This window comes from Arvicanthis niloticus, chromosome 16, assembly GCF_011762505.2.
Source record: "Arvicanthis niloticus isolate mArvNil1 chromosome 16, mArvNil1.pat.X, whole genome shotgun sequence".
NCBI classification, from domain to species: Eukaryota; Metazoa; Chordata; class Mammalia; order Rodentia; family Muridae; genus Arvicanthis; species Arvicanthis niloticus.
In genome coordinates, this window is record NC_047673.1 from 17848423 (window position 1) to 17868783 (window position 20361).

General features: G+C 42.9%; 3 protein-coding genes across 7 annotated transcripts in view; 1 reads left to right on the plus strand and 2 right to left on the minus strand.

Annotated features, from left to right (window-relative positions):
- The window catches only part of Ddhd2 (DDHD domain containing 2), a 33953-nt gene extending 32943 nt beyond the window's left edge, over positions 1-1010 (minus strand). For 2 of the 3 annotated variants that reach the window (XR_013104312.1, XM_034520360.2), the window contains exon 1: positions 793-937. The gene's annotated coding sequence lies outside the window, so the exon portion shown is untranslated. Of the gene's footprint in view, positions 1-792 lie in introns of all 3 variants that reach the window. The other variant, XM_034520362.2, reaches the window with a different exon arrangement.
- LOC143434633 (uncharacterized) lies at positions 1-14866 on the plus strand. Its single transcript, XM_076913787.1, has 4 exons — positions 1-12; positions 440-1241; positions 1939-2006; positions 14417-14866. Exons 1-2 carry the CDS (start codon positions 1-3, stop codon positions 1157-1159), a joined length of 732 nt encoding a protein of 243 aa, XP_076769902.1. The 3' UTR covers positions 1160-1241; positions 1939-2006; positions 14417-14866.
- The window catches only part of Bag4 (BAG cochaperone 4), a 19975-nt gene continuing 12155 nt past the window's right edge, over positions 12542-20361 (minus strand). For 2 of the 3 annotated variants that reach the window (XM_034520316.2, XM_034520315.2), the window contains 3 exons: positions 19147-19401; positions 17606-17857; positions 12542-16701 (listed from right to left, as the gene is read on the minus strand). In XM_034520316.2, the coding sequence (XP_034376207.1) occupies positions 16216-16701; positions 17606-17857; positions 19147-19401 (993 nt within the window). In that variant the 3' untranslated portion in view covers positions 12542-16215. The remainder of the gene's footprint in view (positions 16702-17605; positions 17858-19146; positions 19402-20361) is intronic. The other variant, XM_034520317.2, reaches the window with a different exon arrangement.

Consider the following 20361-nt stretch of genomic DNA (forward strand, 5'->3'; position numbering starts at 1 on the left):
ATGTTTCATCATGCAACAATCCCTTTAACAAACCCAGACATTTCAAGAAACACGGGGTCCAAAACTGATTGCAACGGGATGTTTTTACCCCAATTTTCAACCTAAACGTAGCACCACCAAAGGCTGAAAATTCCCTACTTCCAAGTGTGCCATTTAGTGTGTCATACAGTAATAACAGGTAGGTTTACGACCCCAGGCTCTATTATATGTATCTATTACATATACATTTACATAACTATTGGAATCTTAATATACAGAAAATAGAACGAATCGCTTAAGAACCCTTCTGGCCGACTCTCAGAGAGAATCACTATGGGGCCGTGGTACATTTAACTCCAAACAGAAACTTTGCCTGCAGCCATTGCTGCGCACCGACGCACGAAGACGGAGAGCCCGAGTTTCGGGTGAAAAGTAACAAGTGACCTCAACTGCCCCCTAGGCGACGGATGACGGACGAGTTCCCACGACCCAACACGACAGCACCCGGCGGACTAGCGCTGCAGACGCAGAAGCAGAGCCCAAAGCCCAGGGTGGGAGAGGGACGAGCGGCATCGCTGCACCGGGCACAGCCGACCGCACAGCTCAGGAACAAACGCTCCCCGGGCTTCCCCGTTATCCTCCGGAGACCTCGGCCTGCCCTCCACTCCAGGGCCACCAGCTCCGGTATCCTCTCTCGTATCCTCGCGCCCCGGCGGAGAGCACCCGAGTCGCCCACGGATGCCCTGGGGTCCCGTGCACACTGGAGCCCTCCCCCAACCCCCGGCTCGCCCCGGCCCAGGCGCCCGCGCGGACCTGGACTCGCTCGTCCGTGCCTCCGCTCGTGCTCTCGGCCCTCGTGAAGGAATCCGGAGCACATCCCCGCTGCAGCCTACCTCCCAAGCCGGGCGGGGCGGGCGGACGGGCGGAGCCTGCAGCCGCGCCCCAATCTGCACCGCCGGCTCTTCTGCGCGCCTGCAGCGAGCAGTGCGCCTGGCGGAGTCTGCTCACCCGGTTAGGGCCTGAGGCACAGGAAGACCCGCCGAAGTGTCGCGAGATGTCCGGGGGACTCGCGCGAGATGTAGCTCCTCCTGCGGGCAGGCGTCGGGCGCCGGGCACGCGCCGGGCACGCGCCGGCGGCGTGGGGGGCACGCGCGGAGCTGTCTCGGGTCTGAGGCTTTGAGGGAGGAGCTGAGAAGACACGTCGGGGACCCACTAGAGCTCGGCGCTCCCCCACCCGGGGGAATCGGACATCCTGACCACTGGTGGGTCCTGACAACACCGGTGGGCAGCCCTGGGATGACTGAAGGGTCTCCCTGTTTGTCTGTGTGTCTGTCTGTCTCCCCTCCATCCTTCCACCCCTGTTCCCACTCCCTCTGTTTGGATCGAGAGGTTGTCAAAAGGGTATCTATCCTAAGAGGTGCGTCTGGCAGGATACGGATGCCGCAAGAGGCAGCAAATGAGGGTGCTTTTGTTGTTTTATTTTATTTTTGTCCTAGATGATGTTACCTGATGGCGGTGGCTAGTCACCTAAAACTCTGGAGACTGGCAGGGCTAGAGATACGGACTGTGAATTGTTGCTGAAGCACCTGACTAGCAGGTGCCACAGGAAGGAAAACCAAACGAGATGTTTTCCTATTTTCTAACTTGATTATAAGGCAAGGGTTCGAGATTTTATTTTTTTTCCCCAGAAACTGAGAAGGAACTAAACTTGGACTTTTTTTTTTTAACCACATAGTTTCTTCAAGTCAACAACTACACACAAATAAATATCCACATGTTTATGTAACACCTTTTTTTGTGTGATGTTTTTTGCTTTGCAATGACCTTGCTATGTAGCCCCATATTGGTCTCCAACCTTTAAAAAAGATTTTGTATATATATTTGTGTGTGTGTCATGTGATGCTATGTGTGTGGAAGTCAGAGGACAACTTGCAAGTGTCAGTTTTCCTTTCACTGTAGGGGTCCTGGAGATCAAACTCACTCCTTAACCCAAGGGACTTGTACATGCTGTAACTCTAGGCCACACAGTAAGTCCCCTTTGGGGGGGTGGGAGGGAGAAGGGTGGGATGTCCTTAATACTGGCATTTTAAATTTTTTAGATTTATTTTACTCTGTGTGTATGAGTGTCTTGCCTACACGTATGTGTGTATATCAGGTGTGTGCCTGGTGTCTGTGGAGGTCAGGAGGCACTACATCCCCTGGAGCTAGAGTTACAGGTGATGGTAACTTTGGTTCTGGGAGCCATACTTGGTTCTATGCAAGAGCACCAGATGCTCTGTCAAGATAGCTCTTCAGGCCCTAGACCTTATATTTTATTTTGCAGTGCCAAAGATCAATTTCAGAACCTTGGGTTTGCTAGACAGGAGCCCAGCCTCTGAGCTATACACGTAGGTCCCAAAACCATGCCTCTCAGGTTGCAATTTGGAATCTGAAAACATAATTTTTTTTCATATCCCAATACCATTAAAATATATTCAACTATCTTGGGCTTGTGAGTTTTCTTTGCTATTTGCTTTAGTTTTAAAATAGTTTATCATTTTCTTTTGAGATAGAATCTTAGGCATCCTAGGCTGGCCTCAGACTCATTATGTAGTAAAGATGACCATGACTTTGAACTTATGATCCTCATGGCTTCATGAAAATAGTTGTGCTTTTGTACTCTTGGAAGCATTTCCATCCTCCTGGGGTCCCCTTTGTGAACTCTAGTCACTCCGTGTACCCACTCTGAACTTCGGACACAAAAGTAGTTAGCACAGTGTCTACCCAGAAGAGGTTCAAAGTCCTCCCAAGAGAGATAACAGGTGAATAGATGGCTTTATCTTAGTAAACGCTGTAAAAGATTTAGGCACTACATACATTGGTAGTAATCAAATATGCGAGTATACATCAGAAATCCTCTTTCCAGGGGGTCTTTGGCAGGCTGGAAGGATCTGATGTGTATGTGTGTTTAGCATCTATATTTTAAATAGTGCTTCATGTGATTTAGATGCAAGTAGTTTGGATCTGTACTTTGAGAAACACACACTGCCTCAAATGGAATAAATTTTAGGTTCCAAAGGCCTAAGTAGTAGCTAGTTTTAGGCAGATGTTTATGATAGCTCTCATAAATAAAAGTTCACTTAATTTTTCTAGCTACTATTTGTGTATAAGTCTTTTTGTTATTTATTTCATCATTTTTTTCCACTATTTATTTCATTATTTTTAGTTATATGTATGTGTGTATATCTGGGTGCCCACAAAGGCCAGATTAGCTAAAGTCACAGTTGGTTGTGAACTCTATGGTGTGGGTTATGGGAACTAAACCCACCCAGTCCTTTTCCTGAGCAAATGTTCTTAACCACTGAGCCATCTTGTGTGTGTGGTGTATGTGTGTGTGTGGTATGTGTGTGTTGTGATATGTGTGTAAGGTAAACTATGAAACAAGCCTCTACTTTTTCCCTGTCAATATTCTAGTGCAGAGAGCAGATAAATATTTTGGGTCCTGTGGCTACAGGTCTCTGTGGCAGCTAATCCACTGTCCCACCAGCAACTCAAAAGCAGCTGAGACATTATGCAAACTAACAGGGGTGGGGAGTTAAATTTGGCCCCAGGTAGTTGCCGGCCCAGGATCTAGAACCAAAAGTAAGAACAGTAGCTAGTAAGGTGTCTAAAGAGATTTATATGCAATGTTGGAACATTGCAAGTGTCATTCCCGTTTATTTCCAGACTAAGCCCTATTTTGGTTAATTAAGTATTCTAAACATTCGTTAATTTTTATGTGTGGAGCTATGCCTGACACAGTGCATGGGTGGAGCTCAGAGACAACTTGAGGGAGTGTGTTGTCTCCTTCCCCCTTTTGGCAGTTTGAATGAGAATGGCCACATAGGTTCATGTTCATGAGTATGTATCCTTTTTCCCAGTGGGTGAATGTTGGGGGCCGACTTTTAGCAGAAAGCGGCTATCAGCTTTGCAGCCATCTTGAGCCATATACCCTGACATGAGATTTAAATTACAATAGCCTACAACAGCTGAGAACACTCTGATAATCTTGGTTTAGATACCTTGAGATTAAAGGTGTGTGACTTAATAGTATACTTAGAAGTATAGAGATCAGAGTTAGAGACAAGACCTAAGGGCTTGATTAAAGGTGTAACTTAGAGGCGTGGCTTAGAAGTGAGACATATAAAAGGCAGAGACAGAACAGATCAGAATTGAGACGATAGAAGACATTAGTCAGACTACAGAAGACAGAACCAGAGATCAGAGAATATAGACGGAGATCAGAGAATACAGGGGATCATCAGAGACGAATCTCAGACATTAGGTAGAATCTGCACTCACCCTCGCTCTTGCTGAAACCCGACCTGCAGACCAGAGCAGCAGCTTGGGCCGGGATACAGTGGCCGCCCAAATGTGGGTCGGCCCGGGCCTCAACATTTTGCTCAGGCCGAGACATTTTTTGGCCACCCCAACGTGGGACTAGTGTGGTCCCCAACATTATTTTGGCGCCCAAACAGGGACTCGAGCTTGGGCCCCAACATTTATTTTGGCACCCAACGTGGGGCTCGAGCTTGGGCCTCAACAGGTGAAGACATTGTTTGAGAAGAATTAGGTGGTGTGGCCTTGTTGGAGGAAGTGTACCACTGGAGGCAGGCTTTGAGGTTTCAAGGCTCATTCCTCATTATCTCTGTGCCTTCTGCTTGTAGCTTGAAACGTGAGCTCAGATACAACTCTAGTACCATGCCTGTTCACCTGCTGCCCTACCTTGACATGAAGGCCATGAACTCTAACCTTCTATACACTGTAAGCTCCAAAGAAACTGCGAGTTGTCTTGGTCATGGTATCTTATCACAGCAATAGAAAAGTAACCAAGACACACCCTTATGTGGATTCTGAGGATTGAACTCAGGTTATCAGGCTTAGCAGCAAACCCCTTTCCCTGCTGAGCCATCTCACTGGCCCTCGATCCATCTTGACTTATGGAATTTTCAACTTACAATTGGTCTATAAAGTCAGTCATGTACATTTACAAGATGAAGAAAAACATTTTAAAGGAGTATCTGTCAGAGATGTAATTAGGACCAGTGACAGGCCAATCTACAAAATAGTTCAGGCAGTAGTTCCCAGACTGTCATAAACAAGTGAAGCCAGAGCAACAGCCCAGCTAAGACAGTCCTAAGGAAACATGATACACTGCAGAGACTCTTGAAAGAAAAAAACAGATTATCATTCCTTGGTATTAATACCAAGGAAGGCCATTATAATGTCCCATAAAGGTGTTAATACAATGGAATTGGGTTACACGTATATTGGAACTCTATATTACCACGGATTTTCTAAAAATGTAAAGTATTCTTAGGGTTTATTAATAAATCCAATTAGAAAAATGGGCAACATAAGGCCACAGTGGTTGGTGCATGGCTTCAATTCTAGCACTCAGGAGGCAGGAGGATCATCAACAGTTTGAGGCTAGCCTGGTCTAGGTGCAGCAGAGTCTGTTACCTGTTGCCACCAGGGGAAACCGGAAACTGAGTAAAGAGTCCATGAAATCTCTATGTCATTGAAAAGGCTTTATTTTTAAATAATTCCATGTGGGGGGAGGGGTGTGCACAAGTATAGTGTTCTTAGGGTTGAGTCCTATGGACCTAGAGTTACAGGAAGTTGTGAGCTGCTTCATGTGAGTTCTGAGAACCAAACTCCAGGGCACTGCAAGGACAGTATGCACTCTTAACCACAGAGTCATCTCTCTGGCCCCTGTATCTTGCAGTTTATTTTTTAGTTACCTATATATATCTGAGATATGCATATGAGAGTAGGTGTCCTCAGGGTGTCCTGGATGCTCTAGAGCTGGAGTTACAGAGTGGTGAGCAGCCTGACTCGGGTTCTGGGAATTGAACATAGATCCTACACAAGAGCGATAACTTGCCATTAACCGCTGAGCTGTCTGTATCCTCTATTAAGACTGCGTATGGTGGCACAGTGTTCATAAAAAAAAAAAAAAACCCACAAGGCCTCAGCCCACAAAGAACCACAGGTAACTGAGGAAAGCCGGGAGTGGGAAAGGTGATCCTCCCCAAAGAACACACCAACTGCTTGTCCAGTGCCAAAGAGTCAGCACTAAAAGCATTCATACAAGTAACAGTATATGGACTCAATAGGTTATAGTGAGGAATGTGTGTGTGTGTGTGTTTGTGTGTGTGTGTGTGTGTGTAATAACAATTGCTGAAAAAGAGAGGCTGTGAGTTTGAAAGAGAAAAGGGGTACCTATGGGGGTTTTGGAGGAAGAGGGAAAAGAGCACTAACTGCTCTTCCAGAGGACCCGGGTTCAATTCCAGCACCCACATGGCAGTTTACAACCATCTGTAACTCTAAGATCTGACACCCTCATACGGACATACATGCAGGCAAAATAAAAATGCACATAAAATAATTTTAAAAAGCACATAAAACCTTGCATGTGAGTCTACAGTTATCACAAAAACTAAAATGTGTGTGGGAGTGGGTGGGTGCCACACCAACCCCAGTGGAATCTGTGTGACAAGTTCCACAGACTGAGGTGAAAACTTCAAAAGAAGGAGGCCGCCTGGAACCGGTTGTGGAACTCTTGCCCGGAACAAAACATTGAGCCATAGTTCTCATGGCAACTTATCTGTTTTATTTTTTTTTATTGCTTTTATTATTTATGACATGTTCCTGATAGCCTAGGCCAAGATCTCAAGCAAGAAAAATGGGTAAGAAACCATCCCTTGAGATGGGGTCACTAACATGACCTTGCCTCTGGGGAAACTGATGCCTTTATAAATCATTTACAAAATTATATAATAATATCATGATAGATTAAAAACAATAAAATTTCATATGGCTACACGTGTGTCATCGGAGGTGGACTTTGGTATATGATAAAGAAAGCCTTAAATAAAAAGAATTAAAATAGTTTAAATTTATGCATGGAAGATTTATAAAAAATCAGGTATTAGATGTTAAATAATAGTTGATTATAAAGATTTATTAACCTGCTCTTGGAGATCTGCCTCCAGCCTTAGATGACGGCCCCACTGAACACATCCTTTCAGAGTTGTGACACTTGAATGATTTCTATTGTGCCAAATAATAATGATGTTACCTGTTCAATTTGTGATTTATTGAATACATCTTCTAAGAGTTGTAATATTTGTTTTTTCTATATATAAAAACCCTTGCTTGAGAACTGCAAAATACACTCAGATTCCAACGGCCTCTGTGTTTGTTTCTGTTTGTGACCACTGAATCCTTACCCATCTAGCCTTCAAGGACCCTCATCCCCAGGGACCCCCATACCCAACTTGGGTGATCTGTGGCAGGTGGGATGACTCAGGGGGTAAAGCCTGATGTCTTGAATTTGATACCTAGGACCAACATTGTGGAAGGGTCTATGTAGCTTTGGCTATCCTGGAACACTTTGTGTTCAGGCTAGCCTTGAAGTCATAGATCCACTTGGCTCTGCCTCTCTGACTAAACCTGGAACTTACTGATTTGGTAGGACTAGCTGGGTAGTGAGTCCCAGGTATCCTCCTGTCTCTGCCTCCCTGGTACACACTGCCAGATTACAAAGGCCCTGGAGGTTAGAACATAGGCCACATACTTGCACGTAAACCTTACCAGCCGAACCATCTCCCTAAGAACAAGAGTTTTCTAGAAGCAATTTGGGGTTTTCATTGTAATAAAATTATACTGGAAACCCCACAACCGGTCAGGCTCCATATAATGGTGTAGACCTGTAATCTCAGGTATTCTATAGGAGCCTGAAGCAGGAGGATTAAGTATTCTAGCAAGACTTGTCTTTGAACAAAAACATTATAGACTTTCTGCACTGCCCAGGGAGAAGTTCACACAGCAGCCTTGAGTCATGTTATAATTAAAATAAAAACCTCTGCACAATTTGGCAAAAGGAGGAGGACATCCCATCCTCAAAGTCCTTGCAACTGGAACCCACTTAAGTGGCACCAACTTTGACTGCCAGAAGGAACAATACATCTAAAAAAGGGTGGATGATGGTGTCTACATTATAGATTTGAGGTAGACCTGTGTGGTCAGTTTGAACACACTGATAATAAACTCAGAACCACCAATGATGTGTTGGGATCACATTAAAGATAGAAATCAAAGCACTTCAGGTATCATCTAACCCAGAGCAAGCCCAGATTTGTATTCTCTACTCTGCTGTTTCTGTCTTCTCCGTGTTTCTGTGTATCAATCTGAATTTGTGCTTCCTCTGCCTGAATATTGTCTTGTGGTTCTGTCTTCTCCTGTCCTGTGTGTAACAACAGACTGTCCTCTCTCACTGAACAACACTGAAAACAAAGCATCACACAGGGAAGAAAGGAGGGATACCTTATAGAAAGAGTTACAAGGGATGAAGTCACTGACTCCCAACTGACCTCAACTAACCCAGATAACATGCAATCAATATCTCAGTGCTACTTCCAGCCTAATTTGCTGTCTCCAGCACATGATGATCATAAGACATACAAACACGCACACATTACTGTGGGCCGGGAGCATGGAAGAGAACATAACTTAAAATTACAGCTATATATCTGCTTAGGTTGTAAAAGCTAATTATATGGGAAATCCAAGGTAAATAGGTTGGTTGTCACATAGTTCATATTAAACAAATAGGCTGAGCACACAGTAGGACAGCAGTCTTAAGTGAACACAAAGTGTAATAAGTCTGGCTGTGAGGTTCGGCAAAAGTTCCAGTCTCTTAGAAATAAAGAAAGCTTTTCACAAGGATGCATCAACACAGGCCTGGGAAAGCTGCTGCTGACAGCTTGTGCTGTTGTTGCTAGTGAAAACCCTGCTGATGACAGCATTATCTAACAGGGACACTGGCCAGTGGGCTGTGCTCAAGTTTGCTGCTCCAATTACTGAGTGCTTTGTTCCCAGCACTTTCAGTAGTCAGATCCAGACAGCACTCTGGGAGCCATGGCTTCCGGTTAGTGACTGATCGCACAACTGACCACTAGCCCATCACAAAAGATGTCTACCATTGCCCCCTGTATAACAGATTCCTCTCTGTGACATATGGAGTTTGCCATCCTATGCAAACAAGGTCATGCAGTGGGTCTGACCCAGTGGGTGCTGGCTCTCCCAGAAACACCCCAGGATCAGTCTACCGACATCCTGGAAATACTGAAATAAGCACGCTGCTGCTGAGAAGGCTGTGACCAAGGAGAACACTTAGGGTGAGTGGAACTTCTGAGTTCAGCAAGGATTAGCATAATTCCAAGGAGAGCAGAGGCTTATCCAGACTGGATTGTCTAGTCCACCACCATGGACTGGTCTGTAGTTCCTACGGCTCAGGTCACTGAAGGGGTAGAAGACCAATATGTGGTTGTTAAGCTGTTCTTTTGTACCTACTTAAGGAAAGCAGAAAGAGGATGGCTGGAGCCGGGCAGTGGTGGCACACGCCTTTAATCCCAGCACTTGGGAGGCAGAGGCAGGCGGATTTCTGAGTTCAAGGCCAGCCTGGTCTACGGAGTGAGTTCCAGGCCAGAGCTACACAGAGAAACCCTGTCTCGAAAAACAAACAAACAACAACAAAAACAGGAATAGCCACATAAACCTGCAACCCCAGCGCTTGAGAGCTAGACATGAGGAAGTCACAAGTTCAAGGATATCACTGGCCCCGTACAGAGTATGAAGTCAGCGTAGGTTGTATATTAAGCTGCCCTCTCCCTCTAATGGGTCTTATACAGATGACCACAGGGGTACACACTTCTCAGAAGCAATTCTAGAAACTAAACTCTGGAAACTCTTGAGACAACAGAGCAATCTACAATTCTTAAAATAACCATTTCCTAGTATTTATACTCACCTAATAAACTATCTGTCCAATGTGTGGTAAAACTGACACTTTAAGTTAAACATCTAAAATCAAACACTTCCTATGAAGCTACTAAAAATACATGTCTTAAAATAAGTTAAAAAAATACAAAAATATAAACAAAAAACTACCACCACCACCATCAAAACCACATATGTGTCTTTGTTAGGGTTTTACTGCTGTGAACAGACACCATGACCAAGGCAAGTCTTATAAAGGATAACATTTAATTGGGGCTGGCTTACCGGTTCAGAGGGCCAGTCCATCATCATCATGATGACAGCATGGCAGCATCCAGGCAGGCATGGTACAGGAGGAGCTGAGAGTTCTACATCTTCATCTGAAGGCTGCTAGCAGAATACTGGCTTCTAGGCAGCTAGGAGGAGGGTCTTAAGGCCCACACCCACAGTGACACACCTACTCCAACAAGGCCACACCTCCTAATAGTGCCACTCCCTGGGCCAAGCATATACAAACCATTACAACAAGCAATACAGGAAAACAAGAGGCAAAGGAAATTCTTCATCCATGGAAGAAAGGCTTTAGCAGACTTCTCCAGGAATCTGAAACAAAATGAAATAATGTACAGGTCTAGAAAAAATACTTAGATACCAAACAGATCATTAAGGACACAGGCATTGAAGTAAGACAAAAGATTAATTACAGGGAAAACAAGTTGTTCAAGAAATCCCCACTCACTACAGGACTGAGCCCTAGTTAGTAATGACAAGGATATGACTGCAGCTGTCTTCAGAAGTAGCGAGAGACAGACTGAGCCAGATTGTGGAAGTGGCAGGAAAAAGAAACATCTATCATCCAGTAGGAAATACAGGAGGTTGCAGTAAACCCCTGTAATTCCAGCAGGCTGAGGCAGGAAGAACACATTCCAAAACTACCTTGGGCTACCGAGCAAGCTCAAAGCCAAGCTGCACGTGACTCTCTCACAAAAAAAAAAAAAAAAAAAAAAAAAAAAAAAAAAAAAAAAAAAAAAAAAAAAAAAAAACCAGATCTCTAAGACTAAGAGAGAGAGAAAAAAATACAATTGTGTTATCTAAAAGCCAGCTATACGGTTCCAAAGTATATTTTACATTAGAAAGTGGTTGCCAGGGCTGTAGTTAGCTAACAGTTAAGAGCACTTACTGCTCTTGCAGGGGGTGGGTTGGAGTGGGGGTGAGGGTGTTGGGTTCAATTCCCAGCACTCATGTGGCAGCTCTTAACTGTGACTCTATTTCCAGAGGACCTGGTGACCTCTTCTGGTCTCCAAGGGCAACAGTCATATACATGGAACACACATACATATAGGCAAAACACATAAAATAGTAAACCTAACAAATTCAAGGGTTTTTCTGTGCAGCCCTGGCTGTCCTAGAACTCATTTGATAGACCAGGCTGGCCTCGAACTCAGAGATCTGCCTGCCTCTGCCTCCCAGATGCTGGGATTAATGTGCAAGCACTGCCCAGCTATAAATCTAACAAAACATTTAAGTGGTTGCCTTTGGAGGGGAAAAAAAGACATAGAACCAGGAGAATGCTGTTTTTCATAATTTGATTCATTAAACTCAGAACATAACTTTTTTATATACTTATTTTTGAGTGGGGGAAGTCGGGGGAGGACATGCACATGTAAGTCAGAAGAAAAAGAGTCAGGTCTCTCCTTTTCCCCTGTGGGTCCTGGGGATTCAACTCAGGTCCTCAGGTCTGGGGGTGTAGTGGCTATTCCTAGTTGTCATCTTGACTATATCTGGAATGAACTACAATCCAGAATTGGAACGCTCACCTGTGATCTTGATCTTGAAGCTAGGAGATACAATTTTCTGACCTGGATCTCAGCATGGAGATCTTGAGGCATAGTGGCTATGAATCCTAGGAGACAAAGGCAAGGAGATCTCTGAGATCAAGGTCATCTGGGACAAAGCAAGTCCCAGATCCAGGCAAGTTGGTACATACCTTTAATCTGGGCCACACCTTCTGCTGGAGACCTACCTAAGGACATTGGAAGAAGGAAGATTCTTCATCTGCTTGCCTTGTGGGACTAGAGCCTTGGACTTCCATTCACAGCTGCTGCTGATCATTGTTGGGGAGTTGGACAACAGACTGTAAGTCATTAACAAATTCCCTAACTCTATAGACTACTCCTAAGTTCTGTGACTTTAGAGAACCCTAATACAGGGGGTAAGTACCTTTACCCACTGAGACATTTCACCTGCTCTAAACTCAAAACTTTATAAAAGGGATTAAAAAAAAAATCAAAGATGATGTGGTGGTTTGAATATGCTTGGCCTAGGGAGTGGCACTATTAGGAGGTGTGGCCTGTTGGAGTAGGTGTGTTGGAGTAGGCTTGGGCTTAACATCCTCATCCTAGCTGCCTAGAAGCCAGTATTCTGCTAGCAGGCTTCAGATGAAGATGTAGAACTCTTAGCTCCTCCTGCACCATACCTGCCTGGATGCTGCCCTGCTCCCACCATGATGATGATAGACTGGCCCTCTGAACCTGTAAGCCAGCCCCAATTAAATGTTGTCTTTGTAAGAGATGCCTTGGTCATGGTGTCTGTTTCACAGTAAAACCCTAAGACAGATGAAAAAGAAAAGGAAGCTCCATCAACTATCTACCCTCTCAAGACTTTTCTTAAAAGAAAATTTAGTCTATACCTTCCAATGTAAAAAAAAAAACAAAACAAAACAAAAAAAAACCCAAAAACAAAAAACCAAGCAAAGTAGTTAAATGTTATTATTTATTCCAACTAATTAAAGCACTATTCCTTTTGTTGCTGATTATTTTTGTTTTTACAAACCTCTTTCTTTAAAAGCATTTAAAAGAAGCATACAGCAGTTGGTTGAGAAGACAGAACCCACCAGGCCCCAGAAGCTTCATTAAGGCTGGTCTGTTTAGTGTTAACCTTGGTATTTTACCTAAAAAAAGGTGCTAGAGAGAAAACAGCTGTTTATCATGCCAGGTATAGGTAACTTTATTCAAGATTTTCACAAAAATGACCCCCAAAGTAATATAAATTTAGACACCTTTAAAAAGTCTAGATGTGAATTTCAAAAGAAAATTGTTTCAGTTTCAAATCAAGTTCAAGTCAAAAGTCAAACAAATTTTACAAATCATAAATACTAGTTTCCTTCTTAAATTCATTATATTTTCACAGACAGGTCACAAATGCTGCCTTTTTTTTTTTTTTTTTTTTCTGGCCACTGGAATCAATTAACATAATTTACATCTTTAAATTCTGAGTATATACCTATCCTGAATATCTTGTTGTAATTAAAAATATAAATCCAGAAATCACAGTTCCTTCCAGAAGAATTCCAATTATTAAATATAGAAGAAATGATAATAGAAAAATCACCATCTAAACACCACAGTAGTAAATGCCACAAGCAAGATCTGCCAGGAGATAGTAAGAGGCAAACTCTAAGCAGAAACAGGACATTTGCATAGTCTCAAAGTGTCTCTAGCAAATACTTAGTAGTTACAAAGGAAAGCAGGGTAAAGCTTACAGCAGAGGATCCTAGCAGACACCACTTTAGCAGAGCGCTCAATGTGAACCACTCCAGGAACACATGACAACACCAGCTATCCTTATGATAGAACGTCACGGAGCGAAAGACTTACTGAGACAGACAACCAAATGCAAAATAGGATCTGGAACAGTTTAAGAGGATGCTACTAAAAAGATAAAAGTATCTACTTTTAGCTTGCTACTTCAGCTAATATTAATAGCACTATTAACTCTTAATTTTGACAAATGTTTTCATCAGAGAAGATGCCAAAACAAGGGGAAGGTGAATGGAGGATACACAGGAATGCTATTTTTACCACTCTTCTGTAAGTTTAAAATCATGTTAGTAGTTCAAAAAATAACTTAAGGTATATACACATATATGTACATTTCTGTGTAACATGTACATGTGCACAAATGAAGGATGTACATCAGCATCTTGAGCAGCATAAGTTAAGCAGACATGTTTTCTTCTGAATCTGTCACTGTCTCACTGCCAACACAGCTAGGCATTAAGGTTTCTCTTCTTAAACTTTTAATTGTCCAACTTTTATAGAAAATGTTTGGAGTGGTAGTTAGATCTCACTCCTGGCTAGCCTGGCACTATGACCAAGATATGAGAATCAGGGCTACAGCTATACCTCAGTACAGTGCTTGCCTGACACCACATAAACCAGGCACACACCTACCTGTGTAACAGAAAGTGAGGCAGGAGGACCAGAACTTCTAGGTTGTCCTAGGCTACATGCAAAGTTTAAGGCCAACCTGGCATGAAATTCTATCTCAAAAATAAAAATTATAAATATAAAACACACACATGTGTGCAAGCATATACATACGCCATAGACAGATAATTGATTAGACAGATATAGATTAGATGAGATGGATTTGATAGTGTCTCATTATGCGGCCTTGGCTAATCAGGAGCTCTGTAGACCAGGTTGGCCTTGAACTCAAGAGATCTACCTGCCTCCTCTGCCTGAATTAAAAGTGTACACCACCAATCCTAGCTAAAGAAAATCTTTTAAAAACTATATACTGGAAAATGATCACTTCTTGAATTACTTATCCTGTTTGCTTTTTGGGACAGGACCTTATTTGGCTCAGGCTGACCTTGAATTTATTATGTAGCTGAGGATGACCTTAAACTCGCAGTCTTCCCGTGTCCATCTCTCAAATGCTGAGACAGGTATGTAGCACTATAGCTGGTTTACACAATACTGGGGATTTAGCCCAGGGCTTCATATATGTTAGGCAGACGCTCTGCTGAGCCACATCTCCAGCCCCTAGACAATATTTTTACTGCATTTCTTCTCATCATATGTTGGCATTTGTTGGATTCTTGTGAGAAAGGATGGCTATAATAGGCTTAGTATCACTAATATGAAGGCCTGTTAGTCTAGAAAAAAGTATCACTTTGATATTTTACTAAGAAACAGCCTTTGTTGCAAAAGCGGATACTATATGCTAGATCTCACTTTAGGCTTAAAAGGTAAATATTTACCTGTCTCTGTATAACATACACGGTTAACCAAGAAAGCTGAAGGCCAGAGGTAACCGGCCCCTTTCTTTCTTTCTTTCTTTTTTTTTTTTTTTTTTGGTTTTTCGAGACAAAGTTTCTCCGTGTAACCCTGGCTGTCCTGGAACTCACTTTGTAGACCAGGCTGGCCTCGAACTCAGAAATCCGCCTGCCTCTGCTGGGATTAAAGGCGTGCACCACCACAACCCGGCACCGGCCCCTTTCTTAAACTTGGCTCTAAATTGGCTGTTATTAATAAATAACACCTTTCTTATGAAACAGGCAATTCTATACAATTTATCCTACAAAATAGAGACCAAATTTTAATGAAAAGAAAATAATGAATTTTCCACTTCAGCTATGGCTGACTCATTCCCTGAGCGTGAATGTGAATCTCCTTCTTTTCCTTCTATCAGCTATAAACTGAGCTCAGATCTGGCCCACAGATCTACTGAATGGAGAATGGTGTTATTAAATAGTTACTTTTTTGCAGTCACTATTTATACTACCTGCGGCACTTCAGTTTCCATGTTTTTATCATAAGGCTCTCTACAGAAGCCGCAATAGCCAAAAGATATTTTTCTTAAAAAAGCAATTTCAACGTGGATCTTTATCCAAATATAAGAAAGCAAAGAATGCCCACAAACACTGTCATTCTTAGGTTAATGTCACCTTCCCCATCATGAAAAGCAGAAGTGGGAAGAACGAAACGGAACATGCTGCACAGAAAGGGGGACAATGACTTCAGGAGCCCACTACACACTGCAATAGTCAAGTGGTAAAAGGATATGAATTCATTCAGAACTGCTCATCTATCTGGCTGCCAATATTTGATTATATTAAACATATTACTACAAAATGTACGAAGAAGTAGAATAGTATTACATTTGTGACCTGCAGGTAAGAAAACAGAACAGAGGTCCAAGAGTCTAAGCTATATTATACACATGAAGTATATGCAGTCACAACGCACAAAAATGTGATAGTCCAGATGCTTACAAAACAACCTGTTTGTCTCAGATTAGGCTTTTGACAACCTGTTACATAAAGTCTCTCTCTCTCCTGAGATCTGGTAAGCAGCAGCCTACAGACAACCGTGGGTTTCTTAAGAAGTAGGTCTACTTGGCAATACTGATAATTCCAGTTTTCTATTATGTTCAGTCATCTGAAAACTGAAAAGAATCTTGTCATTGCTGCTCTTCCATTCCTCTGCCGGCCTTTGCATTTTTTTTCCTTTCAAGTTTTAGATCAGAAGAAAGTTGGAATGTGTTGCTTCTTGTTACACAGGCATTTCAAGAGACAGGAACTAACCAAAGCAAAGACTTCTTTGGCTAAATCGGTAACAGGCTTTCCCTGCATTCCAAATTATTTCATAATCCTTTTTTTTCTAATTTTTCCAGTATGGCCTGGATCTTACAAACAGCTTCTTTCCTGGCCTGACGGACAGAGTCCTGGCCCCCAGTTTCAACAGAATCCAGTTCTAAAAGTTCCTTTGTCAGCATTTCTTCCAGAAGCCAATATGCTTTGTCTGTCTTTTTTCCTACAAACTCTTCCACTTCTTGCTCAAGAAACTGGACCTTCTCCAGCACGTGTATGATTTTTTTAATACTTGGAGGCGTGCCTTCATCTGAAGAGAAACACTCCTCTGGGAGACTATTTCTCGGAGCTTGGCTGCTGGGATGTTCACTGCTGGCATTACCGTACAACTGAGGCTCAGCACTGTATTGGACTTGAGAATCCAAAAGGTCTGAATTATCACTGTTCACTGCTCCCGGAGGCTCATACTGATGGACGCTGCAAGGAAAGCTGTGCCGGTTCATGCCTTGACCCGACTGGTTATAGGAGTACGAGGAATCCTGGGAATGGGAAAACAGAAAGGAGACAAAGGCTGTTTTAATGGGACACTATCAACATCAGATATATTAGTACACATCTTTTACCAACCAGTATCCCCACAGAACTGGTCCCTACAAACCCATCAGAGACTAACACTGTTAGAAGATAAAGGGAGAGCCCTTTTAATCGAGAGGCACAGAATTTGTAAACATGATGGTTGGATCTACCTCAATAAAAGTCATTCTGTGAACACTACCCAACCAATCTTACCACCTCACAATTCATCTGGGGACTTAGTCATTGGTTTCCCTCAAACAGTAAAAGCCTGCAGAGCACAGGTAGAAGCACAAAGTGTTGTCTGTGGTGTATGTAAAGCCCACACACAAGCCTGCATGCACTACTTTGCATTGCTTTCCCTCCTGCTGCATATCATGAGGCTGTAAAGTACATCCCTTGGTTCTATTTAATATTCACATAGTATCACAGCAGAAAAGAAGCATTTTCCTGTCTCTTTTTAAAAAGATACGGTGCTGGAGAGATGGTCAGCAGGTAAGAGCAGTGGGTGCACTTCACGAGGACCCAAATTTGGTTCTCAGTAGCTACAAGGCAGCTCATAAATGTCTGTAACTCCAGGTCCAGGGGATCTGGCCTCCAAGGGTACCAGGCACACATGTAGCACATAGACGTACAGGCAGCCCGTATATCCATACACATTAAAAAAACATGAAAAATTACAAAAAAAGATAAGAACCTGAAAAGAAAATCCCCAAACAATATTGTTTATAAGAGAAAACAAACTCAGCTAACATAATACTGTAGGTAGTAACCAACTCTTTGGCATCTAACAGACTAATACAGAAGTGCCATCCTGTATCCTCTTTATTGCCTAGAGATCAAAAGAACTGCATTAGGAAGGCCTCCTACCTTAGGCTGCTGGGCTGGGGGTGAAGGAGGCGGCTGAGGAGAACTGTTGCTGGACCATGGTGAAGCACTTTCTGTCATGTACAGGTTCCCAGAGGGGGCTGAGGGGGCAGCTGAAGGCCAGGGGTAACGGGCTCCCATCCCGTAAGCACTAGAAGCCCATGCATCCTCTTGTGGTCGTCCGGTCGCTCCTGATGGTGGCACAGTGCGGCTGCCATCTCCATAAGGATAATGGGGCAAGGTCATTCCAGGGTTCTAGATTGGGAAAAGTAAATATGCTGGTATACTGGTTGGTCACTGCTTTAAAAAAAAAGCTTAAAAGTAATAAAAAATAGCAGAGACAGGTCCTGACCTGCTAGTAACTCATTAATCAGTTACCAAAAATTCTCCACACCTGAGAAAGCCTGGCTTCCAAACACAAAGAACAGAGCTGGTGAAAGACTCATGAGTTAGTCTCAAATTCACTCGATAAAGTGTGTAGTTTTCAAAACACTACAGATAAATGAATCCATACGCTGTAAACATGAAGACAGAGAAGTGGTCTCGAAATAAACAAAAATGCTTGGCACACTCACAGCATATAAATACACACCTAATAGCATTAGAAGAGAGTAAGTTAGGGAAAGCGTTTCAAGCAACAACTAAAGATTTATTACGAAGATTTTATGGGGGCTGGAGAAATGTGTCAGTGGTTAAGAGCTCTTCTAGAGAATCCGAGTTTGAGTCCTAAGATACCATATCAGGTGGCTCCCAAACCTGTCACTCCAGTTCCAGGAGTGCTCACGCTTGTGGCCTGTGAGTACCTGCATTCATGTACACGAGCACACAGCCACAAGAGTATGTATGGAATTAAAAATAATGAAATTAGGAGAGAGCAAAAGAGGAGCCAGGTGTAGTGGCATATGTCTTTAGTCCCAGCACACAGGAGGGAGAGGTAGGCAATATCCTGTGAGGTTGAGGCCAGCTAGGTCTGTACAAGGAGTTCCAGGTATCCAGGGCTACATACTGAGACCTGGTCTCAAAGAAGAAAGAAAGAGAGAGAGAGAGAGAGAGAGAGAGAGAGAGAGAGAGAGAGAGAGAGAGAGAGAGAGAGATAAATAAATAAATTATGGGCTAGAGACATGGTTCAGTGGGTAAAGGCACTTGCTATGACCTGAGTTTAATCCCTGGAACCCACAGAAGATGGAGAAAAGACACTCCACAAAGTTGTCCTCTGACTTCCACACATGGGCTGTGGTACATGTGTATCATCCCTCACAACTCTCATCATGCACACAAATAAATATGTGAGGATTTAAAAGAATTATAATTATGACATTTTTAAGGTCTCTTCAGCCAATTCCATTTAGGCATCAATATAAAAGAACCCTCTTCCTTCAGTTCTCATACAATCTCTGAATACCCCATGAGAACTGGGGTTAAAGGTGCACACAGCGTGCATGGCTCTAGCTGTTCCCTTAAACAGTACAAGTGTAAATGGTAACGTTCCACTGTTTAAAATTCAGGAAATAGAGGCATTTTTTTCCTTCATGGGAACTGCTTACCTGTGAAGCAGAATATGCTGGAACCTGACCCCTCAGAGGAGGTGCTTCTGTTGGACAGTCCTGCTGGGAATACACCCAACGAGAGACTGGAGTTGGGCTGTTACCGGGTGAACGGTAGGTGCTTGGAACTTCTGTGGAGTAATTGCTTTGAGTATAGCCAGGTACGTAGTAAGCCCCAGAGTAAGAGGCAGTACTTGCTCCAGGGCCAGGAGGGTAAGGTGGACCATAGGCTCCATTTGCATAAGAATTCAGACTCTGAAAAAAAGGTCACCAGGGAGGAAAAGATGAATGGGTTTAAGGGCTAAAACGCCCTTAATGTTCAACCTTGAAACTTTAGGAAATAAAGTTGTCAGTAACTGATGACAATTTAAGCTACTAAGCAGTCTATAAGGTGCTCTTTCTCTCCTCTATTTGCTATAATCACACGCCAGGCTGTGATTGTACTGAACACAGGCTGAACATGGGGCATCAATGGAAGACTACACTGTGATGACTGACAAAGTGAGAAGTAACGGCCCTCTCAAACATTTTCTTGCACTTAATTCACAACTACATGTCTAAGCAGAGAGCTTGTGCCCACAGGAAGCAACTCTAGGAATCCTGGGGGACAAGGTAGAGGAAAGAAATATATCATTATATAATAGAAAGAAAAAAAAATCAGAAACACTCTCTAATAGCTTTATATTAGTTACTCTTAGCTTCAGTTTTTCCCTAACAGGAAAATGAAGAGCCAAAACTTACCTCACAGGATTATTGAGAAAAACTGAGATAGCAAAAATAACCGTCTTAGCAGACACACAATTTGTTCAACAGATGGTGACTACACTATTGTGAGTATTATGATGACTTTGAGAAATGACCCAGTCCAAGCAACCAACCACCCTGCTTTCCGACAACAACAAATAACAGAGAAGCTCTTCACTGCACTGCTTACTATGGTGCTTTATTATTCTTTGGTTATTGTTTTAAACAGTGCTGTGAACTAAACCCAGAGCCTTGTGTGTGTCAGACAGGTATGCTGCCTCCAAGATATATTGCCAATCCTTTTTCGTGTCGTTTTAAGTCACCTACCCAGAGTATTACATTGCTCATATCCAGAATTCTGCTTAATGCTCCAAATAAGATTAAAGCTAAGCCCTAAACTTCAACTATTACTTTATGATGTTTTCTATTATTTGCTCTTTGCATGTGTGTGATGTGGAGAATGCAGTGTCA